The sequence below is a fragment of the Capra hircus genome, chromosome 18, assembly GCF_001704415.2.
Source record: "Capra hircus breed San Clemente chromosome 18, ASM170441v1, whole genome shotgun sequence".
Classification (NCBI taxonomy): Eukaryota; Metazoa; Chordata; class Mammalia; order Artiodactyla; family Bovidae; genus Capra; species Capra hircus.
Window position 1 is genome coordinate 23,830,897 of NC_030825.1, and position 17,785 is coordinate 23,848,681.

Below are 17,785 nucleotides of genomic sequence, written 5' to 3' on the forward strand. Positions count from 1 at the left end.
TCTCTAATCTTGAAATGAAGTGGCAGCTTAGAGAATCCGTGGGTTCTTGGGCTAGAGTAGAATAGTGCCCAGTGGAGTCTGTGATACACATGCGTCACCTCGAGGGAATGAGAATTTGCTGGCAAAAGTAGTTTCTGAATCAGAGAACAGTGAGTGGTAGTACTTCCAATTCCACCAGTAGAAGTAAGGTTTCCTAGAAAAATGCTGAACTAGCAAATAACCGAAATTTCAGCCCCAGCTCCATGACGTAACCAGCCATGTGACTGACCTAGAGCAAGGCCTCCAGTCCTAATCTCTCCAACTGGGCCAGCACCTTTATTTCCTGTCCTAGTAGTGAGGGTCACTTGAGATAAGGTATGTGGCGGTAAAGCATAGTGTTTATATATAGGGACGGACTTCCCTGGTGGTCCGGTGGTTGAGAATCCACCTTCCAACGCAGAGGACACAGGTTTGAGTCTTAAGATCCCACATGCCGCAACTACTGAGCCCAAGAGCTACAATTCGAGAGAAGTCTGCGTGCCACAATGAAGATCTTGCATGCTGCAACTAAGACCCGCCACCACCAAAAATAAATAAATAAAATAAATATCGTTAAATAGATTTTTATATCAAATCCCAATTTTTTTAAAGATGGGAAGAACCTTAGGGACTGTCTAACCCAGCCCTTCGTTTTACGGATCTGAGTACCAGTGGCCAGAAAGTCAGGGTTTTGCCCACAGTCTCAGGATAGGTTAGTGGTAGAGCTGGGTCTTGAATTTCCAGACCAATATTTTTCCCTACCCTCTCATCCTCCTTGTCTGTGGGCAATAAGATATTATCATTATTCCTCCTCTGTACCTTGTTCTTTTACTGTCTTCATCATAAAATGGGTGCTCTCACAGAGAGACGAGTTCGTCTTTGTACACTTGGAAGTTCCCACGATGCAAGTTGCTTTCCATCATCTGTGCTTCCCACCCCTATTTATTGTGGCTGCCATTTCCTCCTCCAGGGTCTCTTCCCAACCTAGGACTCAAACCCGCGTCTCTCGCATCTCCTGCATTAGCAGGTGGATTGTTTACCACTGCGCTGCCTGGGAAAGCCCATTTATTGCGGCTACAATGTGCCAAACTGTGCTTTAGGCTTGGAGGATATAGCAATGAGTAAAACAGAAATGCATGCCTTCAGAGAGCTTACACACACACATACACACACACACACACACACACACACACACGGTATCAAGTGTTGTGGAGCAAAAAATGGGGCAGGAAAAGATGGGGAGTGGGGAGCATGGGGTTGGATACGCAGGAAGGGGAGATGCTGCTCTCTTCCACAGGGCAATCTAGGAAGGCCTTGATCATTGGATTATGTTTAATCGATGACCTGAAGGAACAGGGGAACGAGCCACATGGATATTTTAGGGAAAGAGTTTTCAAAGCTGAAGAAACAGCAGATTCAAATACCTGAGAGTGTTCTTTGCCTGTTCAAGGAAGAGCAAATAAGCCAGTAGGACTGGATAAAAGTGAATAATGGGACAAATGGAAGGAGAGACCAGGAGTAGGGGTGGGGGAGGGGTGGGTCATGTAGGGACTTGAGGACCATCGTAAGAATTTTGACTTGGACTCCATTTTTGTTTTTGTTTTTTTAATTCTTTATTGAATTTGTTTTGCTCCTGTCTTTTATTTTGGGGGGTGTAAGGCATGTGGGATCTTAGCTCCCCAACCAAGGATAGAACCCACACCCTTTGCATTGGAAGGCCAAATCTTTAACCACTGGACAACCAGGAAGCACCAGGACTCAGCTCTTAAATGGGTGCAAAGCATAGATTCATCAGAAGAATGGGATGTGTATGTGTTAGTCACTCAGTCATGTCTGACACATTGTGACCCCATGGACTCGAGCCCGCCAGGCCCCTCTGTCCATGGGATATCCTTGATTAATTGGCATTCTGTTTCAGCCCGCCATTTTCTCATTCCACATTTGGACAGCCTTCCCCTGCCCCACTGTTGGTTTGGGGCTCCACTGAGTTTTCTGTGTAAGTGCTCTCGACCTATTAACGAATGTTCTTAAAGGAGAGAAGAGGAACAAAGGTCCAGTTAGCCTCACGTTCGGCATAAGGTTAAAATAAACTGGGGAGATGCTTCTCAGCCTCCAAAAACCAATTAAGCAGGTTACTCGCAAGTATTTCTAAGAACAGCAGCCCAGTGGAAAGAAACTGACAGGTGAGCACATGGGAGAACCATCAACTCAAATTTATTTCATAGCTTACAACTCAAATGAGCATTCCAAAGTCAGAACAGCTGGCCTTTTATGCTGTAAGCCATTGTCCTTTGCTTTGCTCATCTCTCAAGAGTATGAGCGGGTTATGTGGCAGTGGCCGTCTGTCTGTCGGTCTTTGACTTTGCAGGGAAAAATCCTTTGTAGGAAATAAGCTCTTGATGTAAACCAGATTCCTCTGAAATGTCTGCTTCTTCCATGGGTTATGAAGTTTCTAGATCCTGAAAATCGACGGCTTTGACCCCTTAGCTTTCATTTTCATAACTATATTCATTATCTCTGTGACGGCTATTATCTGATTCTGAGTAAATGGAATTTAACGGAATAGTCAAAAAGCAAAAATCTTCAGGTTTGCAAGAAGAAACATTTTTTTAAAATGTTACAGAGCATCTGAAAATCACAGCTGTCTTGAATTTCTGGTGGTAAGTTATTCTGGGAGCTTTCTGAAGTTTGAGACTGTCCCATGCAAACTTTACTTAAGTTTCAGGCAACGGGGGAAGTCATGAAATTTGGAAAGGGTTATCTTTTGTCAATCATGGCCCTTTGTGGGGTACGGTGCTGACAGAGGATGGAGGAGAGACCGTATTCTATGGCTGAAAGGAGGGCTTGATACTACCCCGTGGGGATTTTGTTCCAGGAATTGCATCAAATCGGACCTTCTGCCATGTTGCAGGTATAGCATTAATATCACTCATTAAGTCATAGGGCTGTATGCTTTCCCTCCCAATGGCAGAATCACTGGCAGAATATATTTTCTTCCAAAGTGTTTGTTTTCATTGTTGCCCTTTAAAAATAATGAGTTCATTCTATTCCATTGCAAGGAAAGTTACTCTAGACTGCTTTGAAATTGTATATCTTTTGTTGAGCACAGTCCTGCAGTGGTTCCATAGCTTTGTGTGCTGGGGAACCCAACCCGGCCTCTCTTAAAACTCCTAACCAAGCTGCCTCAGACCTGATTCATATAATCGTCCAGCCGATGTGACCTCTGTATTGTTACCCTCAGCCAGGTAGAAGTCATGCCAGTTTCAGATGACCCTATCATGTGACCAGAGATCAAAGGTCAGCAGCTCCTAAACGTTCGGCTGTCAAGGTAGCCCATTCATCACTCTCATTATGTAACTGACAAGCCGACAAATGAAGCTGGGGATAAAATTGTTTTCTACCCTCCGCCTCCTGGGCTTACACCCCAGTGGTGGGCCAAGCAGTCTCACATATTAAATGGTTCCACGAGCCTGCCGGAGTCCCTGGAGTAAGGGGAAGGAGTCCAGGAGGCCTCTTCTCTGTACTGGACCCTGAGAAGTCACCGGTTGCCTGCTTAGGGGGCCAAGTTGCAGGTCTGCAGGAACCAATGCTAAGTCTGGTATCCTCTGAAATGGAGATGAATTTAATGTGAGTTCTCTATGGACCCAAAGAAACCCTCGTGTCCACCCCCACCCCACCTATGACCTTCAGCATCTTCGTGGCCCTTTGTGGCAGGTTAAGATGGTGTGTGTTTTTGCAGACTGGCGCAGTCTGAAGAGTCACATGCAGAAATTCACATGAACAGGACCTTCCTCTGGGGAGACTAGCTTGGGGCTAGATGCCTTCGGGAAACTTTTTAAAACCAGGATCCAAAATGATTCTTTTGATGTCTGTATTTTGGATATTACAAAGAACTGGAGATTAGGAATCAGACAATTTTGTCAAATCCCGACTCTGTCCTTTCTTGAGCTGTGAAATCTTGGACAAGTTAGTTAATCTTCTGTACCTCCACTTCTTTTTGAGGAGGACATGCATTTAATAAGAAGACTTACACAGTGTCTGGGCTTCCCTGGTGGCTCAGACGGTAAAGAGTCTGCCTGCACTGTGGGAGATGTGGGTTCGATCCCTGGGTCAGGAAGATTCCCTGAAGAAGGGAATGGGTACCTGCTCCAGTATTCTGGCCTGGAGAATTCCATGGACTGTAGAGTCCATGGGGTCGCAAAGAGTCGGACACGACTGAGTGACTCTCACTTTCACTTTTCACAGTGCCTGATACTTAGTGTATATGATTGTGTGTGTGTGTGTGTGTTAGCTGCTCAATCATGTCCAACTCTTTGCCATTCCCTTCTCCCGGCAATCTTCCCAACCCAGGAATTGAACCCACATCTCCCACACTGCAGGCAGATTCTTTACCATCTGAGCCACCAGGGAAGCCCAGTGTATAAGATTGGCTATGTTTAATATTTCTATTACTATTATTACTATTCCTTTGGTCTGAGAGATGTCATCAGGGAAGCAGGGGCATGAAATAGAATTTCTTTATAGGATCTCCCATAGCAACAGAACCTTCTGAAAAACTCGTAAGGGCCGAGGGGTAAGGAGATGGCAGGATTACACAGTATAATCATGTGGGTTGGGAGGAAGCCCTAGAGGAGGCAGCAGATTGTACTGTAGAAGGGAAAAGCATGTGCCATCCTCCTGGGCCCTGAAAGAAAGAACAGAGATGCCTTTCAGTTCAGTTCAGTTCAGTCGCTCAGTCGTGTCCAACTCTTTGCGACCCCATGAATCGCAGCACACCAGGCCTCCCTGTCCATCACCATCTCCCGGAGTTCACTCAAACTCATGTCCATCGAGTCAGTGATGCCATCCAGCCATCTCATCCTCTGTCGTCCCCTTTTCCTCCTGCCCCCAATCCCTCCCAGCATCAGAGTCTTTTCCAATGAGTCAACTCTTTGCATGAGGTGGCCAAAGTAGTGGAGTTTCAGCTTTAGCATCATTCCTTCCAAAGAACACCGAGGGCTGATCTCCTTTAGGATGGACTGATTGGATCTCCTTGCAGTCCAAGGGACTCTCAACAGTCTTCTCCAGCACCACAGTTCAAAAGCATCAATTCTTCGGTGCTCAGCTTTCTTCACAGTCCAACTCTCCCATCCATACATGACCACTGGAAAAATGATAGCCTTGACTAGATGGACCTTTGTTGGCAAAGTAATGTCTCTGCTTTTGAATATGCTATTTAGGTTGGTCATAACTTTTCTTCCAAGGAGTAAGTGTCTTTTAATTTCATGGCTGCAGTCACCATCTGCAGTGATTTTGGAGCCCCCAAAAATAAAGTCTGACACTGTTTCCACTGTTTCCCCATCTATTTCCCATAAAGTGATGGGACCAGATGCCATGATCTTCGTTTTCTGAATGTTGAGCTTTAAGCCAACTTTTTCACTCTCCACGTTCACTTTCATCAAGAGGCTTTTGAGTTCCTCTTCACTTTCTGCCATAAGGGTGGTGTCATCTGCATATCTGAGGTTATTGATATTTCTCCCGGCAATCTTGATTCCAGCTTGTGCTTCCTATTAAATGGCTCAGCAAGCCATTCCATTGCCAAAAAGTATCCCTGATTTTTATACTAGCAAGAGATCTCGGGACCTTGCCTTTTCCTCTCCTGACCTCTTGGAGATACTATCTGAGCACCGTATCCCTCACCTCAGTGCTGGTCTTCTTTGGTGGAGCCTTTGCCACAGGTCACAGCGGCTCTTTCAGTGATCCAGAGTGGGACGAAGCCCTGGTTCCATACACCAGGTGGATCGGAAACCCTGGTCAAAGGAAATTCCGTTTTGGCTCCCAAGTTGGAACTCTGACACCCTGCTATTTATGGTTACTGGGCTACATAATATATTAATATTATATTTCAGAAAATTATAGGTAATATTGGTGTTGAGGAAAAGAATTAGGAACTATAAGAACCACTGTTTACATAGAAAATGTTGAGTTCCTAACAAATGTGGAAAACACAGCTGTTAATATTTACAGCAGCTGGGCTTTGCTTGGGTTATTCCCTTCCCCTCCCAATGAGAGAACAGTATAGGATCAGAGTTGCTGTTGTTTACTCACTAGGTCATGTCCAACTCTTCACAACCCCATGGACTGTGGCCCGCCAGGCTCCTCTGTCCATGGAATTCTCCAGACAAGAATACTGGAGTGGGCTGCCATTTCCTTCTCCAGGGGATCTTCCTGCTGCTGCTGCTGCTGCTGCTGCTGCTGCTGCTGCTGCTGCTGCTGCTGCTGCTGCTGCTGCTGCTGAGTCGCTTCAGTCGTGTCTATGCGACCCCATAGATGGCAGCCCACCAGGCTGCCCTGTCCCTGGGATTCTCACCCAAGGATTGAACCTGCATCTTGGGCATTGCAGGTGGATTCTTTACCACTAAGCCACCAAGGAAGCCCACGCGTAAAGTACTGCTTGTCTTTAAACACTGGAATTACTCTGCCTAGTGAGATGTTTCTATTCTGCTGGGCCTGGGGAGAGTAAGAACAGAGAGCACTCAAGGTTGCGGATTGGTCTGAGCTCCATCCAAAGCACAGAAGCCATTGAAGAAATTGTTACTCCTTTATATTGTTATTTCCCACTGTTTTCGTGCTGGTCCTGGCAGTTGGGTTTTGCAGGTTAAATGTATTAATCGATTTGATGTGACTCGTCAGGATTTTCTACTTGAGTGAAGCCCTTAAACTTTGGTGCTGGTTGAGACTTTGAGGGAATGAATATATTCTGATGTGGCCGATATCCTGAAAAAGGCTTCTTGTTTGATGTGACTCAGAAGGACGGCCAACTCCTCAGTATGAATGAAAATTCCAGAAAAAAACTCTGACTTGCAGAAGAGTACACTTTTTTTACTCTGGGTATTTTCTGATGAAGCTATGAGTCTAAATTGTTCTAGTCTTTAGAAGTGTGATGTCTTTCACACTAGCTTTTTTTTTTTTAATGCTTTCTTTTTAATGGCTACATTATATTTCATTGTCTGGATGCACATAGTGTATTCATTTTTCCCCCCACACATTTTAAAGCATTGCAGGCCTCCCAGCCAATGTTGCCTGAGCTGTATTTTAAAAAGAGAACTTGTGCCACATTGGAAAGGGCTGTTACTGTTGTTCAGTCGCTAAGTCATGTCCAGCTCTCTTGCAGCCCCAAGGACTGTAGCCTGCGAGGCTCCTCTGGCCATGGCATCTGCCAGGCAAGTATACTGGAGAGGGCTGCCGTTTGATTCTCCAGGGGAGCTTCCCAAGGCAGGGATCAAACCTGTGTCTCCTTCTTGGCAGGTAGATTCTTTACCGCGGAGCTCCCTGGAAGGTGGAATGGACTACGGAGGTGTAATTCAACATTTGTGCAGTAGTCTACATATTTTAAAGGACTTTCACATATATTTTTTAATTTTTATCCTCACCTAGTCCAGGGAAGCAGGGGAACATGGACTTCACATAGCAGTTGAGGAAAACAAGAGGTCAAGAAATTTTTCTCAGGGTCACCCCAGGAATAGGAATATCATTGACCCTTGAATAGATTTGAACTAAGAAGATTCCCTGATACATGGATTAAAAAAAAAATAAATATACAGTCAGACCTCTGTATCTGGATACATAACCTGAGGATATGGAGGGCCAGCTGAAAAGGATATGAGCATCCATGGATTTTGGTACCGAAGCAGGGGATTCTGGAATTAATTCCCCCAAAATAATTGGGGGATGACTCTATATACCTGGGGATGACTGTCTATACCTGCGGATAACTATAGAATTAGAAGTAGCTTAGGCTCTTAAAAGATAAAGGAGTGGGACTTTTCTGGCGGCCCAGTGGTAAAGACCTCACACTCCCACCGCAGGGGGCATGCGTTCGATCCCTGTTTGGGGAACTAAGATCCCACATGCCACAAAGCACAGCCAAAAAAAAAAAGAAAGCTTCATCAAAAGATGAAGGTGTATCTTTTACGTCTATAGACAAAAGATACTTATGCTCTGAGAACCTCAAAGTGATTGGAATGAAAAGAAGAAAGTTTTATCCGTTCATTTGCTGTAATTATTGTTGTAGAAACAGGATGAAAACATTTTGGTCCTTTCGTTCCCCTGAAATGGTTTGGAATCTCCTGAATACCTGATTTGGTGAGAATAGCCAAGGAGTCAGGGGATAGGGCCTATTTTGGTCCAAATGGGAATCCATAAGAAAGATGGAACATGGTAGAAAGGGCGGCCCATCCCCTGCTTTCCCACCTGCCACTGAATTAACCTTGCGTGAGGCAGCTCTCTTGTGAAACATGGTTCAAATGCCAACCTCTTCCTCTTTCAGGTTATTGTGAAATTAGTGCTGCGTGTTAAGATTCTTCAGGACGCTCAAACGATATACAGAATGTACTTACTTGATCAGGAGTTACTCTCTTCTTTCACATTAAAGAATTCTCTCTTAGGAGTTTGTTTTCCTTGTCTCCTCAAGGCCTGTGCTCGGTGATACTTAATCCATCACGTTCTAGTTTCTGGCACTTCTTCTTTTTTTTAATGCCTGCTTTATCCCAGTCCATCTTTTAGCAGGAACCATTTCCCCCGAAATCTTGTCATTTCCTCAAGCATACTTAATGGAAATGTTACCTGTCCTTCTTTATGTGTTGCAAAATTTAAGGACGAGGAGGAAGACCGTACGTGTTTTCTTAAAATCAATGGCCAGCACATTACTGTAAAACCTATTGATTAAAAACACAAAGTATGATGTTAGTCATTTAGTCTGTGAAGTGATGCAATAAGGGAAGAAATTTATCCTCTGACTCTTGCATTAACCTTTTATTGACTGCTTGCATACCCATAATTAACACACACTTTAGCTAAAGTGGTTAATTTCAGCATGGCGACCAGTGCTCCCTAATGTGGCTGCCGTCCTGATGATCCAGATGGAAGTGTAGCCCTGGGGGAAATCAGCAAGCAGGGGGGCCCTGCATGAGTTACACCTGTGGGCGGGGACGAGGAGGGGACCTCTGGACAGTCGGCTCACAGACCAGCCAACATGACACCTTTCAGCTGCTTCCTGTTACGTCACTAGGTTATTCAGGGAGAACCCTTCCTCAGTAGCAGGAGTTTTGAGGGTGGCTTATAGAGTCCTTTGAATTGAAATAATGTGATTTTCAGAGGGAGAGAGATGAAGTATTTGTTGTTTTCCTCTGCTCCCCTGGCAATGCTCCATAAAAGGAGCAGGTTTTTAAGTGAAAGTGAAAGCCACCAAGGCTTCCCTGGTGGCTCAGATGGTAAAGAATCCACCTGCAATGCAGGAGACCTGGGTCGGGAAGATCCCCTGGAGAAGGAAATGGCAACCCACTCCAGTACTCTTGCCTTGAAAATCCCATGGACGGAGGAGCCTGGTGGGCTACAGTCCATGGGGTCGCAAAGAGTCGGACACAACTAAGCGATATCACTTTTTCTCTTTTCTAAGTAGATCTAAGTTTATTTGTTAATCAAAAGCATTCAAAAGAGGATTTTTTTTTTTAAGGATGGGAGTAGAGAGTACAAGGTGGAAAGGGGAAACTGTAACTTTCTTAATGTTTAGCTGAGTTTCTTACTATTTAGCTTCTCTCCTCTGTCTGTAAGAAAAAAAGTGAAGTCGCTCAGTGGTATCTGACTCTTTGCAAACCCATGGACTGTAGCCTGCCAGGCTCCTCCGTCCATGGGATTTTCAAGGCAAGAGTACTGGACTGGGTTGCCATTTCCTTCTCCAGAGAATCTTCCCAACCCAGGGATCAAACCTGGGTCTCCTGAGTTGTAGGCAAATGCTTTTACTCTCTGAGCTACCAGGGAAGTCAGGTCTGTAAGAGATGGAACCAATTCCACTCAAACCACATGGCCAAGCATAGGGACGGGACAAATTCCCCATAGGAAAATTAGAATCTTCTTTGTGGCAAAGATGGGAATAGACACAAGACAGCCAGTGTCCACCACTGTCAGGATTCCTAAATCATTGCTTAAGAGAACTCAGGGCCCCTTGATTTTGCAAGAACCACAGAGTATGCATGCTGAGAAACCATCCAACTTCGTTTCCTGGAAATGCCAAGTCAGCCTGAAACAACTGCCACTGAAGTAGTCCAACGACAGTGCCTATTAAGAATTCTGGGTCTTCAGGAGCAACCGCTAAGTCTTTTCTGAGTCTGAGTAGTTTAGCCTGTCACTGGAGAGTTGCAGCAGCTTGCACACATAAGCCTTGGCATCCTGGAATGTCACACTGTGCTAGGATTCAGCCTCAGGCTTCATCTGATTCAAGCCAGAAAGAGTTGCTCTGGCTCTCCAGTTTCCCCCACAAAGAGTCAAGCCACAGGCCACCCCACTCAGTTCGTTGAAGGGAGGGGCAACAGGCAGCCCCCTCGTTGGCGTCTCCTGTCGTCACTGGAGACACCAGTTCACTACTGGTAGGAGAAGTAACAATAGTGACAATTCAGTTCAGTTCAGTGGCTCAGTCGTGTCTGACTCTGCGACCCCATGAATTGCAGCAGCCAGGCCTCCCATAGTGTTTAGTAATAATGTGCCAGGCAGTGTGCTAAGTACTTCACATGTGTTAATCCCTATAACTTTCACAACAAGCCCATACATAAGGTACTATCATTGTCATCATCATTATTCTCAGTGAGAAATTGAGGTTTGGTGAGTTTAGGATACTCGAGATGTCAGGCCCCAGGGAAGCGGCAGTAACTCGTGTCCAGAGGACACCTTCACCACTGTGCTTCCCCATCTTAGGAAATTAAGATGGAGAGACTGAATGCGTGGTTTGAGCAGGAGCTTCCCTGGGAGCTCAGTGGGTAAAGAATCCACCCACAATCAGGAGACCTGGTTCGATTCCTAGGTCAGGAAGATCCCCTGGAGAAGGGATAGGCTACCAGCTCCAGTATTCTTGGGCTTCCCTGGTGGCTCAGACAGTAAAGAATCCACCTGAAATGGGGGAGATGTGGGTTCGATCCCTGGGTTGGGAAGATCGCCTGGAGGAGGACATGGCAACCCACTCTAGTATTCTTCCCTGGAGAATCCCCATGGACAGAGGAGGCTGGTGGGCTACAGTCCCTGGGGTCACAAAGAGTCAGACACAACTGAGCAACTAAGCATAGTACAGGGAAATATGCCTCCAAGTCATTCTCAAGCCTTTCTTTTTTAGTCCCAGTATCTGGCTTGGTGTTGAAGTAGATGGTATGATCTGAGTCAGGGCTGACTGTCCTTTCTTGTAGGTGGATACAGGACCTCAACAGCAAGCCCTCTGCGGAGCCCAGTCATGATCATTGACAAACTGGCAAGGAGGGCTGAGCATTAAAGGAAGAGTTTGGTTTTGTTTTGCAGCTTGCAAACTCTTAGTGTGGCATGTGGAATCTAGTTCCCCGACCAAGGGTCGAACTCTGGTCCCCTGCATGGAGAGCATGGCGTCTGAGCCGCTGGACCACCAGGGAAGTCCCTAAAGGAAACTCTTTTAAGTGCTCTTGAGGGGACTTCCCTGGTGGTCCAGCGGCTCAGATTCTGCACTCCCAGTGCACAGGACGCAGGTTTGTTCTCTGGTCAAGGAACTAAGATCCCACGTGTCTCAGAGCAACTAAACCCTAAATTAGTGAACTCTAAACTACTGGAGCCCGTGGGCCACCACTAGAGGGTCCTTGCCCTGCAATGAAATATCCCACATGACACAGTGAAGATCTTGAGTGCCACAACCAAAACCCAACATAGCCGAATAAATGAATATATATTAAAAAAAAATAATGTGATCTTGAAAGATCTGAATTAAGGCCCTGAAGAGCCCCAGCAAGGGGTTCTGTCTCTAGTCCAGAGGGAGGCAGTGGGTATACACAGCTCCTAGCCTCTCAGGACCAGCATCAGAAGGAGGTAGTCCCCACGTCCGTCAGCCCTTCCACCAGAAGAACAATAGTAGAAAATCAGAGCAACTTCACCCAGAAGAAAACTGGATGGGCTTCGGACATGCGCAATACAGTGTCTGCAAACTTCCACGGCAGGTGTCCATATTTCTAATACTTTCTCAAAATGAGAGGGCCAAACCCATCTGACAGGTGAAAAAGCACCTCTATTGACTTTGGACAAACCTTACGCTGGCCGAGGTGGATCAGCACTTATCATCGCCTTTTAATCTGCCAACCAGGATAATGTGTGCAGAGATCATTTCCCTGCCGTGAGATGGAAGTGCTCAATTTGGAATAACTCTCCCTGTCTGGTAAATTGAGCCTTACTCTCTGATTCCGAGGCCGAGAGACAGCGCAATTTAAACAGCTTCGCAGAGTTCCTTTGTAATTAGTCGCAGCTTCCCTTGAATATTAATTTCTCCCCCATCCCTTTCATGTGATTTAGAGACTATATCTCTAGAACTGAAGTGAGCGGCAGCGTCTCAAACACCTATTATTATTAAGTAGTCTGTAGAACGCGCCTCTGTTCTTCGGAGCTGCGTGCGCTTATCAGGGCAAACAGTTTAATATTTATGCTAAGAGGATTGTCAAAAGCAGCTTCTGTTGCTTTAATTCTTGTTTTAAATAAATAATGAGAACATTTAAACACATTACTCTTCTTGGGGCCCTGAGGTCAGCTAATCTTATTATTTATGAAGTGATGTGCTACATAATAGTACTTAGTGCATGTTAACAGACGCTATTATCAGGGCCCGATGCGGAGAGCCGAAGATATATTGGAATGTTATGTGTAATGTACGACGGATTGAGTGCACAGAATGCCGGTGGAGCAATTAACCACCCGAGAAAATAGGTGTAAAGTTGAAGTATGTTTTCCCATGGGGATCCCCTCACCATTAATAATTCCCCAGAGGAGAAGATGTCTTTTAGTAAGGAGCCTTCTCGACCATCAAGGCTTGGAAATAGGGTCGGGATGGTCCATTCTTTGATCTCTTCATAGTTAGTCCTACACGGAAGGCACATGATGGATGGGTAGGGCCACTTTTTTAATTGATTTAGAGGATAAGGCCGAGAAGGTGGGGGTGGAGTGGCAGAGGACCAGGCAACTCTCCCAGATGTACTCAAGAGTAATTCTTTTTGGGGGCACGCACTGTCCCCGCCTCGTGCTCCAAGAGAACAGAGAAATTGTTCATTTCTTATTGCAATCTGTGTTTTCTTCTCTCTCATCCTCATTTGTCAGATACATAAAGCCAAAGCCACCGAGTTTTCCCAGATCAATTTCCAGTAAGCTGGTCTCTTGGAGAGGTAGCTGCCTGCCAAGGTGTGACAATGTGGCCCCAACTTTTTTCCTCTGAGGCTATAATTTAGTTGCATATGATAATTAATTTCTCTACTATTGATGAATAATCCATTTAATAAAAACCGTGATTTAAGTGTTTTCCTTAGGGAGTCACTCTTGCTAGCCTCTTAATTTAATTTTGTGGAAGTTTTCCCCACCTATTCATCAGTGGAAATGATTATTAACCTCTATTTGCATATATCCTTATAAATCGGTCTCTCCTTGGAGTGCCTTTTTCCGAGCACAGCAAGCTGGGACACTTGTAAATCTCCAGGATCTCCGAAGTCAATCCCAGTCTGTAATATTGTTTAATCTATTCTTGGACATTTTAATGCAGTAAATTCAATTTAATCTTTCCCAGTAATCTAGTAATACATGGAAATCCCACAAACATTTAAATCTGATAATGGTTTAATCACACACTTTAAATAACAGTCGAGATAATGAAAAAATAATTCGCCATTTTGAAGGCAGAGTAACTGAATTTCCCCCCATGATTGGCTTCTACAGAGCCCTTGAGAGATAATACAAATCTGGGAATTGAAATAAAGAAGTTCCAGCCTCATTAAGAACAGTTCTTCCTTCTTATAAACACACCTGCTTTCTGCCTCCCAGACTCGTCCTTCCTTCCTCCTATCACCACCGTCACAGCGGATTGCCAAGGTTGCTCCAAGTTGCCTGAGTATGGGTCTTGCAGTCCTTTCTTCCCAGGAATTAACTGCCTATTCTTACTTTTCCAGGTGCCAGTCTCGAATTGCCCGGACTTTACCCGCTGATCAGAAGCCAGAGTGCCGGCCATACTGGGAAAAGGGTGATCCTTCGATGCCTCTGCCATTCGACCTCACAGAGATCGTTTCTGAACTCAGAGGTCTGCTTCTGGAGACCAGGCCCTAGAGACAGAGCACAGCTCTCAGGTGGAGGAGGAAGGCTCTTTTCAGTTCTTCTTCTCCACCCCTCTCATGGGCTTAGGCGAGGGCAGTGTGGGGTAGACTTGGCCTTGAGATTGTAGAAACTGTTGAGATGATAGAGAATGGCCTTGGAGATTGTTTCTAGTTGGGAGCAATTAGGGAGTGGAACCCATGAAGATTAAAATGTTTGCAAATGACACAGCGTTATAGTGATTTGGTATTAAATTAAAAATACCCCAAAAATATAATACCCCCCCAAAACAAAACAAAACTATTCCCCTCTTGGATTTTTAATGCAAGCACCAGAGAGATGAGAAAGAGGTCACTCCTGAGGCCTGGGAAGTGAACCCGGCCTTTGGCAGAACCTAACCTACTTTCCTCTTTCCCAAGCCTTTGCAGAGTCCCTACAGGGGATCTCTCAAGTCATGGAGGAGAAGACCAAATTTAGAGGCGTTTAGCCCATTTTCTCAACACACCCTTCGGAGGCTCTGCGGTCCAGTATGGTAGCCACTAGGTAGATGGGGCTTCTACCATTTAAATTCCATTTTAATTGTAATTAAAAATTCAGTTCTTCAGTTGCACGAGCCATGTTTCAAGTGCTTAGTAGCCCAGGTGTGGCTTGAGACTACTGTATTGGATATAAAACGTTTTCATCATTGTAGAAAGCCCTGCTAGACGATACTTCTGTCAAAAGTTTGAGAGCGAGAGAGTCAGTCTTCAGTTCTCTAGCTGCTCTCCCCACCAGCAAAATAAATGAAAAGAGCAATGCCTCGTTGGAAAGTAGCCTCTTTCCCTTCTCTAAGACAGCCAAGGTTGTGAGCCCTGTACTCTGCACACAGGAGTAGAGTAGTGTTGAAGATTAAAATAAAACTGACATCCTGCCTTTAGGAAGTTCCCCTGATCTAATGAAGGAGACAAAACTCTGTTTACATTGCTTCTTGGATTTAACCAACACACTGCATGTTTCTTTTCCTTTAATTCCCCCATTCACACATAATGGCTAGAATTGAGGCTTGAAGAACCCTAGTGCCCCATCCTGATGATGCTGGAGCACCAGAGAGACGAGAAAGAGGTTAGAACTTGGGCTTTGATGTTCAAGTGCCTAGATGCAAATGCCCACTGGCTTGTGATCTTTGACGTGTGACTGTGCCTTGGTTTCCTCATCTGTATAATGGGGATACTACAGGTGCACCAATTCCCAAGGGGAAGATAAAATGAAATAACCTAGCTACAGATTTAGAACAATCTCTGGTACCCAGTTAAACACGCAGTAAATATTAGTAAAATATTATATCAGCAAGCTGACCTGCTGTAGGCATTTTCCCCTCCCTTCCTCAATCTTGGTGCCAGTTTGTCTCATGATGCTATGAACCCACCTCTCCCTTTCGGGCCTGGCTCTCACCCTGTGGTGGCCCCAGAAATCACGAGACTAGTCAGCCCCTCTCCCCGGCCTGTCACCTCCTCTTGTCATCTGCAGTATTCAGGAAGCTGAGGAGCTTTTTTACCCATTCAGAGGTACCCTGAGAACTAAACTCTCCCGCCATCAGAATCTCACCGGTTCAAGGTATGGGCTCATTTCTATGGAGTTAACCTCAGAGAGATCATGACACACAGGGCAGGCGGGGTTTCACCGTCTTGAGACTCTCAAATCTTAGATGAGTTCCCTGATGCCCTTAAGCCTCAGTCTTCTCATCAGTAAAAGAAGAAGTGCTCCCTCTTATGGCTGCGGGAAAGATGAAATGAAATCATGGAGGCAGGGTGTGCAGGGCAGCCTCGGGACCACATAGCCTCGTGTTTTATTTCACCCCCCGGAATGTTTGTTCCTTGTCATAGTTCATGAGGAGCCAGTATTTACAAATGGAAGATTTCATATAACATAAAGACGTGTGCTTCCTCTTTAAAATTCAGAGCATCCAGCAGCCTCCACCCTGACATGGCAGAGAGCTAGGTAGCATCCTCTTAGGTGGGGCATGAACCCTCCATGGCCCCCGTCGCTCCCAGTTACCACTTATTGTGAATCTGACCATCTTTGCCCCTTCACGTCAGCACTTGCTTGCTTGCACCCGTAGAGTAGAAATAAATAATAATTGTGTGCTTACCCCAATATGTGTGTATTACTATCCAGCTATCGTTGTGGACTGCTTGTACTAATATGCCATGTACATCATCAAACACACATAAACAATAAAAATATTGAAAGGATGAGATAAGAAGCCAAGAGAGTGCCTGCTCTGTATCTCCTTTCACTGTTGCAGGTGAGCATGCTTCCTGGGCCCAGGGGGGGCGGCGCGGGGGGGTGGGGTAGCAAGTGAGTGTGCTCAGGGTCTTTCAGGTGGGGAAACAGCCAGTCAGCAGCTCCAGCTGCTGCTGCTGCTGCTAAGTCGCTTCAGTAGTGACCGACTCCGTGCAACCCCATAGACGGCAGCCTGCCAGGCTCCCCCGCCCCTGGGATTCTCCAGGCAAGAGTACTGGAGTGGGTTGCCATTGCCTTCTCCAAAGCACTTACAGGAGTGAATCCAAAAGGTGAGATCATGTTTTCTCAGAAGTGGTGGCTTTCAATGAGCTTGAGCTCAGTGTGTTTGGGGATTACCTATGCTTGCTCTTGGAGAGGGGTAGGGTAGGTTTCAGACAGGTAGAAGGGGGAAGGGCAAGAGATGAGTAAAAAAAGGGGCGGCTGGGGACACTAAGCTGATAATCAACTCAGTTCCTGCTCCTCTCCCGTGAGCTACTGAAGGACTTCTCTGGGGACATGGGCCATGTGGGTAGTGGGGGCGGGGAGGAAGCTCGGCCCTGGGGCCACCTTTAGTCAGCAGTCATCACTGCTACCTGTAAGGCTTCCCCATCCCCCGGTCCCAGCTATCATCAGAAAGTTAACTGAAAAGATAGGTCCCTTTCTGCTAAGATGCTACTGACTTTCCCCTCCCACAGACGTTTCTTGACTACCTACTGCACCTCAGGGGCGTGGTGAGCCCTGGGCATCCAAGGAGGTCCCTGCCTTCCAAGGGCTCCCGTGTACCGACCCCCATGCTGGAGCGGGGGATGTGGTGACCCCAATAGGAACTTAACTCTATAGTGGGAAAACAGTCAGCCTGCAAATAAACAACACGATGGTTTCCAATCATTTTCAGTACCAGGATGGAAACCCCTAAGGCAAGGGACAGAGCATAGCTGGGGACTGAGGAAGTGTGGCTTGGCTTAGGAAGTCCAGGAAAGGGGGTGATGGGCGAAGAGCTTCCCAGGGAAGGGAACAGCAGGTACGAAGGCCCAAGGCTGGAAGGTGCTTAGAGTGGGAAGATCAGGAAGAGAAAGGACCACGATGGCAGAAGCAGAGAAACAAGGCCAAGGAGGGAAGGAGATGCAGGTGGGGCGGAGGCGGGACCAGCGTTGGAATGTGAGTGTCAAGTGCCCAAGAAACACAGAAGGCTCTATGCAGGAGGGTGGGGGTCATTGGTGTGAGAGTCTGGTTGCTGTCTGGATTCCGAAGGGTCTCAGTCCAAAGGCACGGCTTTCTAACCAGGAATTTCCCGATTCCTGGGGCCAGGTGGAGAAGATGTCCTGCCAGCTCCTCCAAGAGCATGAGGCGGCGCCCCATCCTCCTGTTGCTTCACTTCCAGCAGCGCCCACGACTTTGTGTC

The 17,785-nt window shown here is 46.2% G+C and overlaps 1 protein-coding gene across 1 annotated transcript in view; it reads left to right on the plus strand.

Moving 5' to 3' along the window:
- Positions 1-14,315, plus strand: part of FTO (fat mass and obesity associated) — a 426,360-nt gene extending 412,045 nt beyond the window's left edge. Inside the window, 1 exon segment of the mRNA NM_001319276.1 lies at positions 13,983-14,315. Coding sequence (NP_001306205.1) covers positions 13,983-14,136 — 154 coding nt within the window. The 3' untranslated portion in view covers positions 14,137-14,315.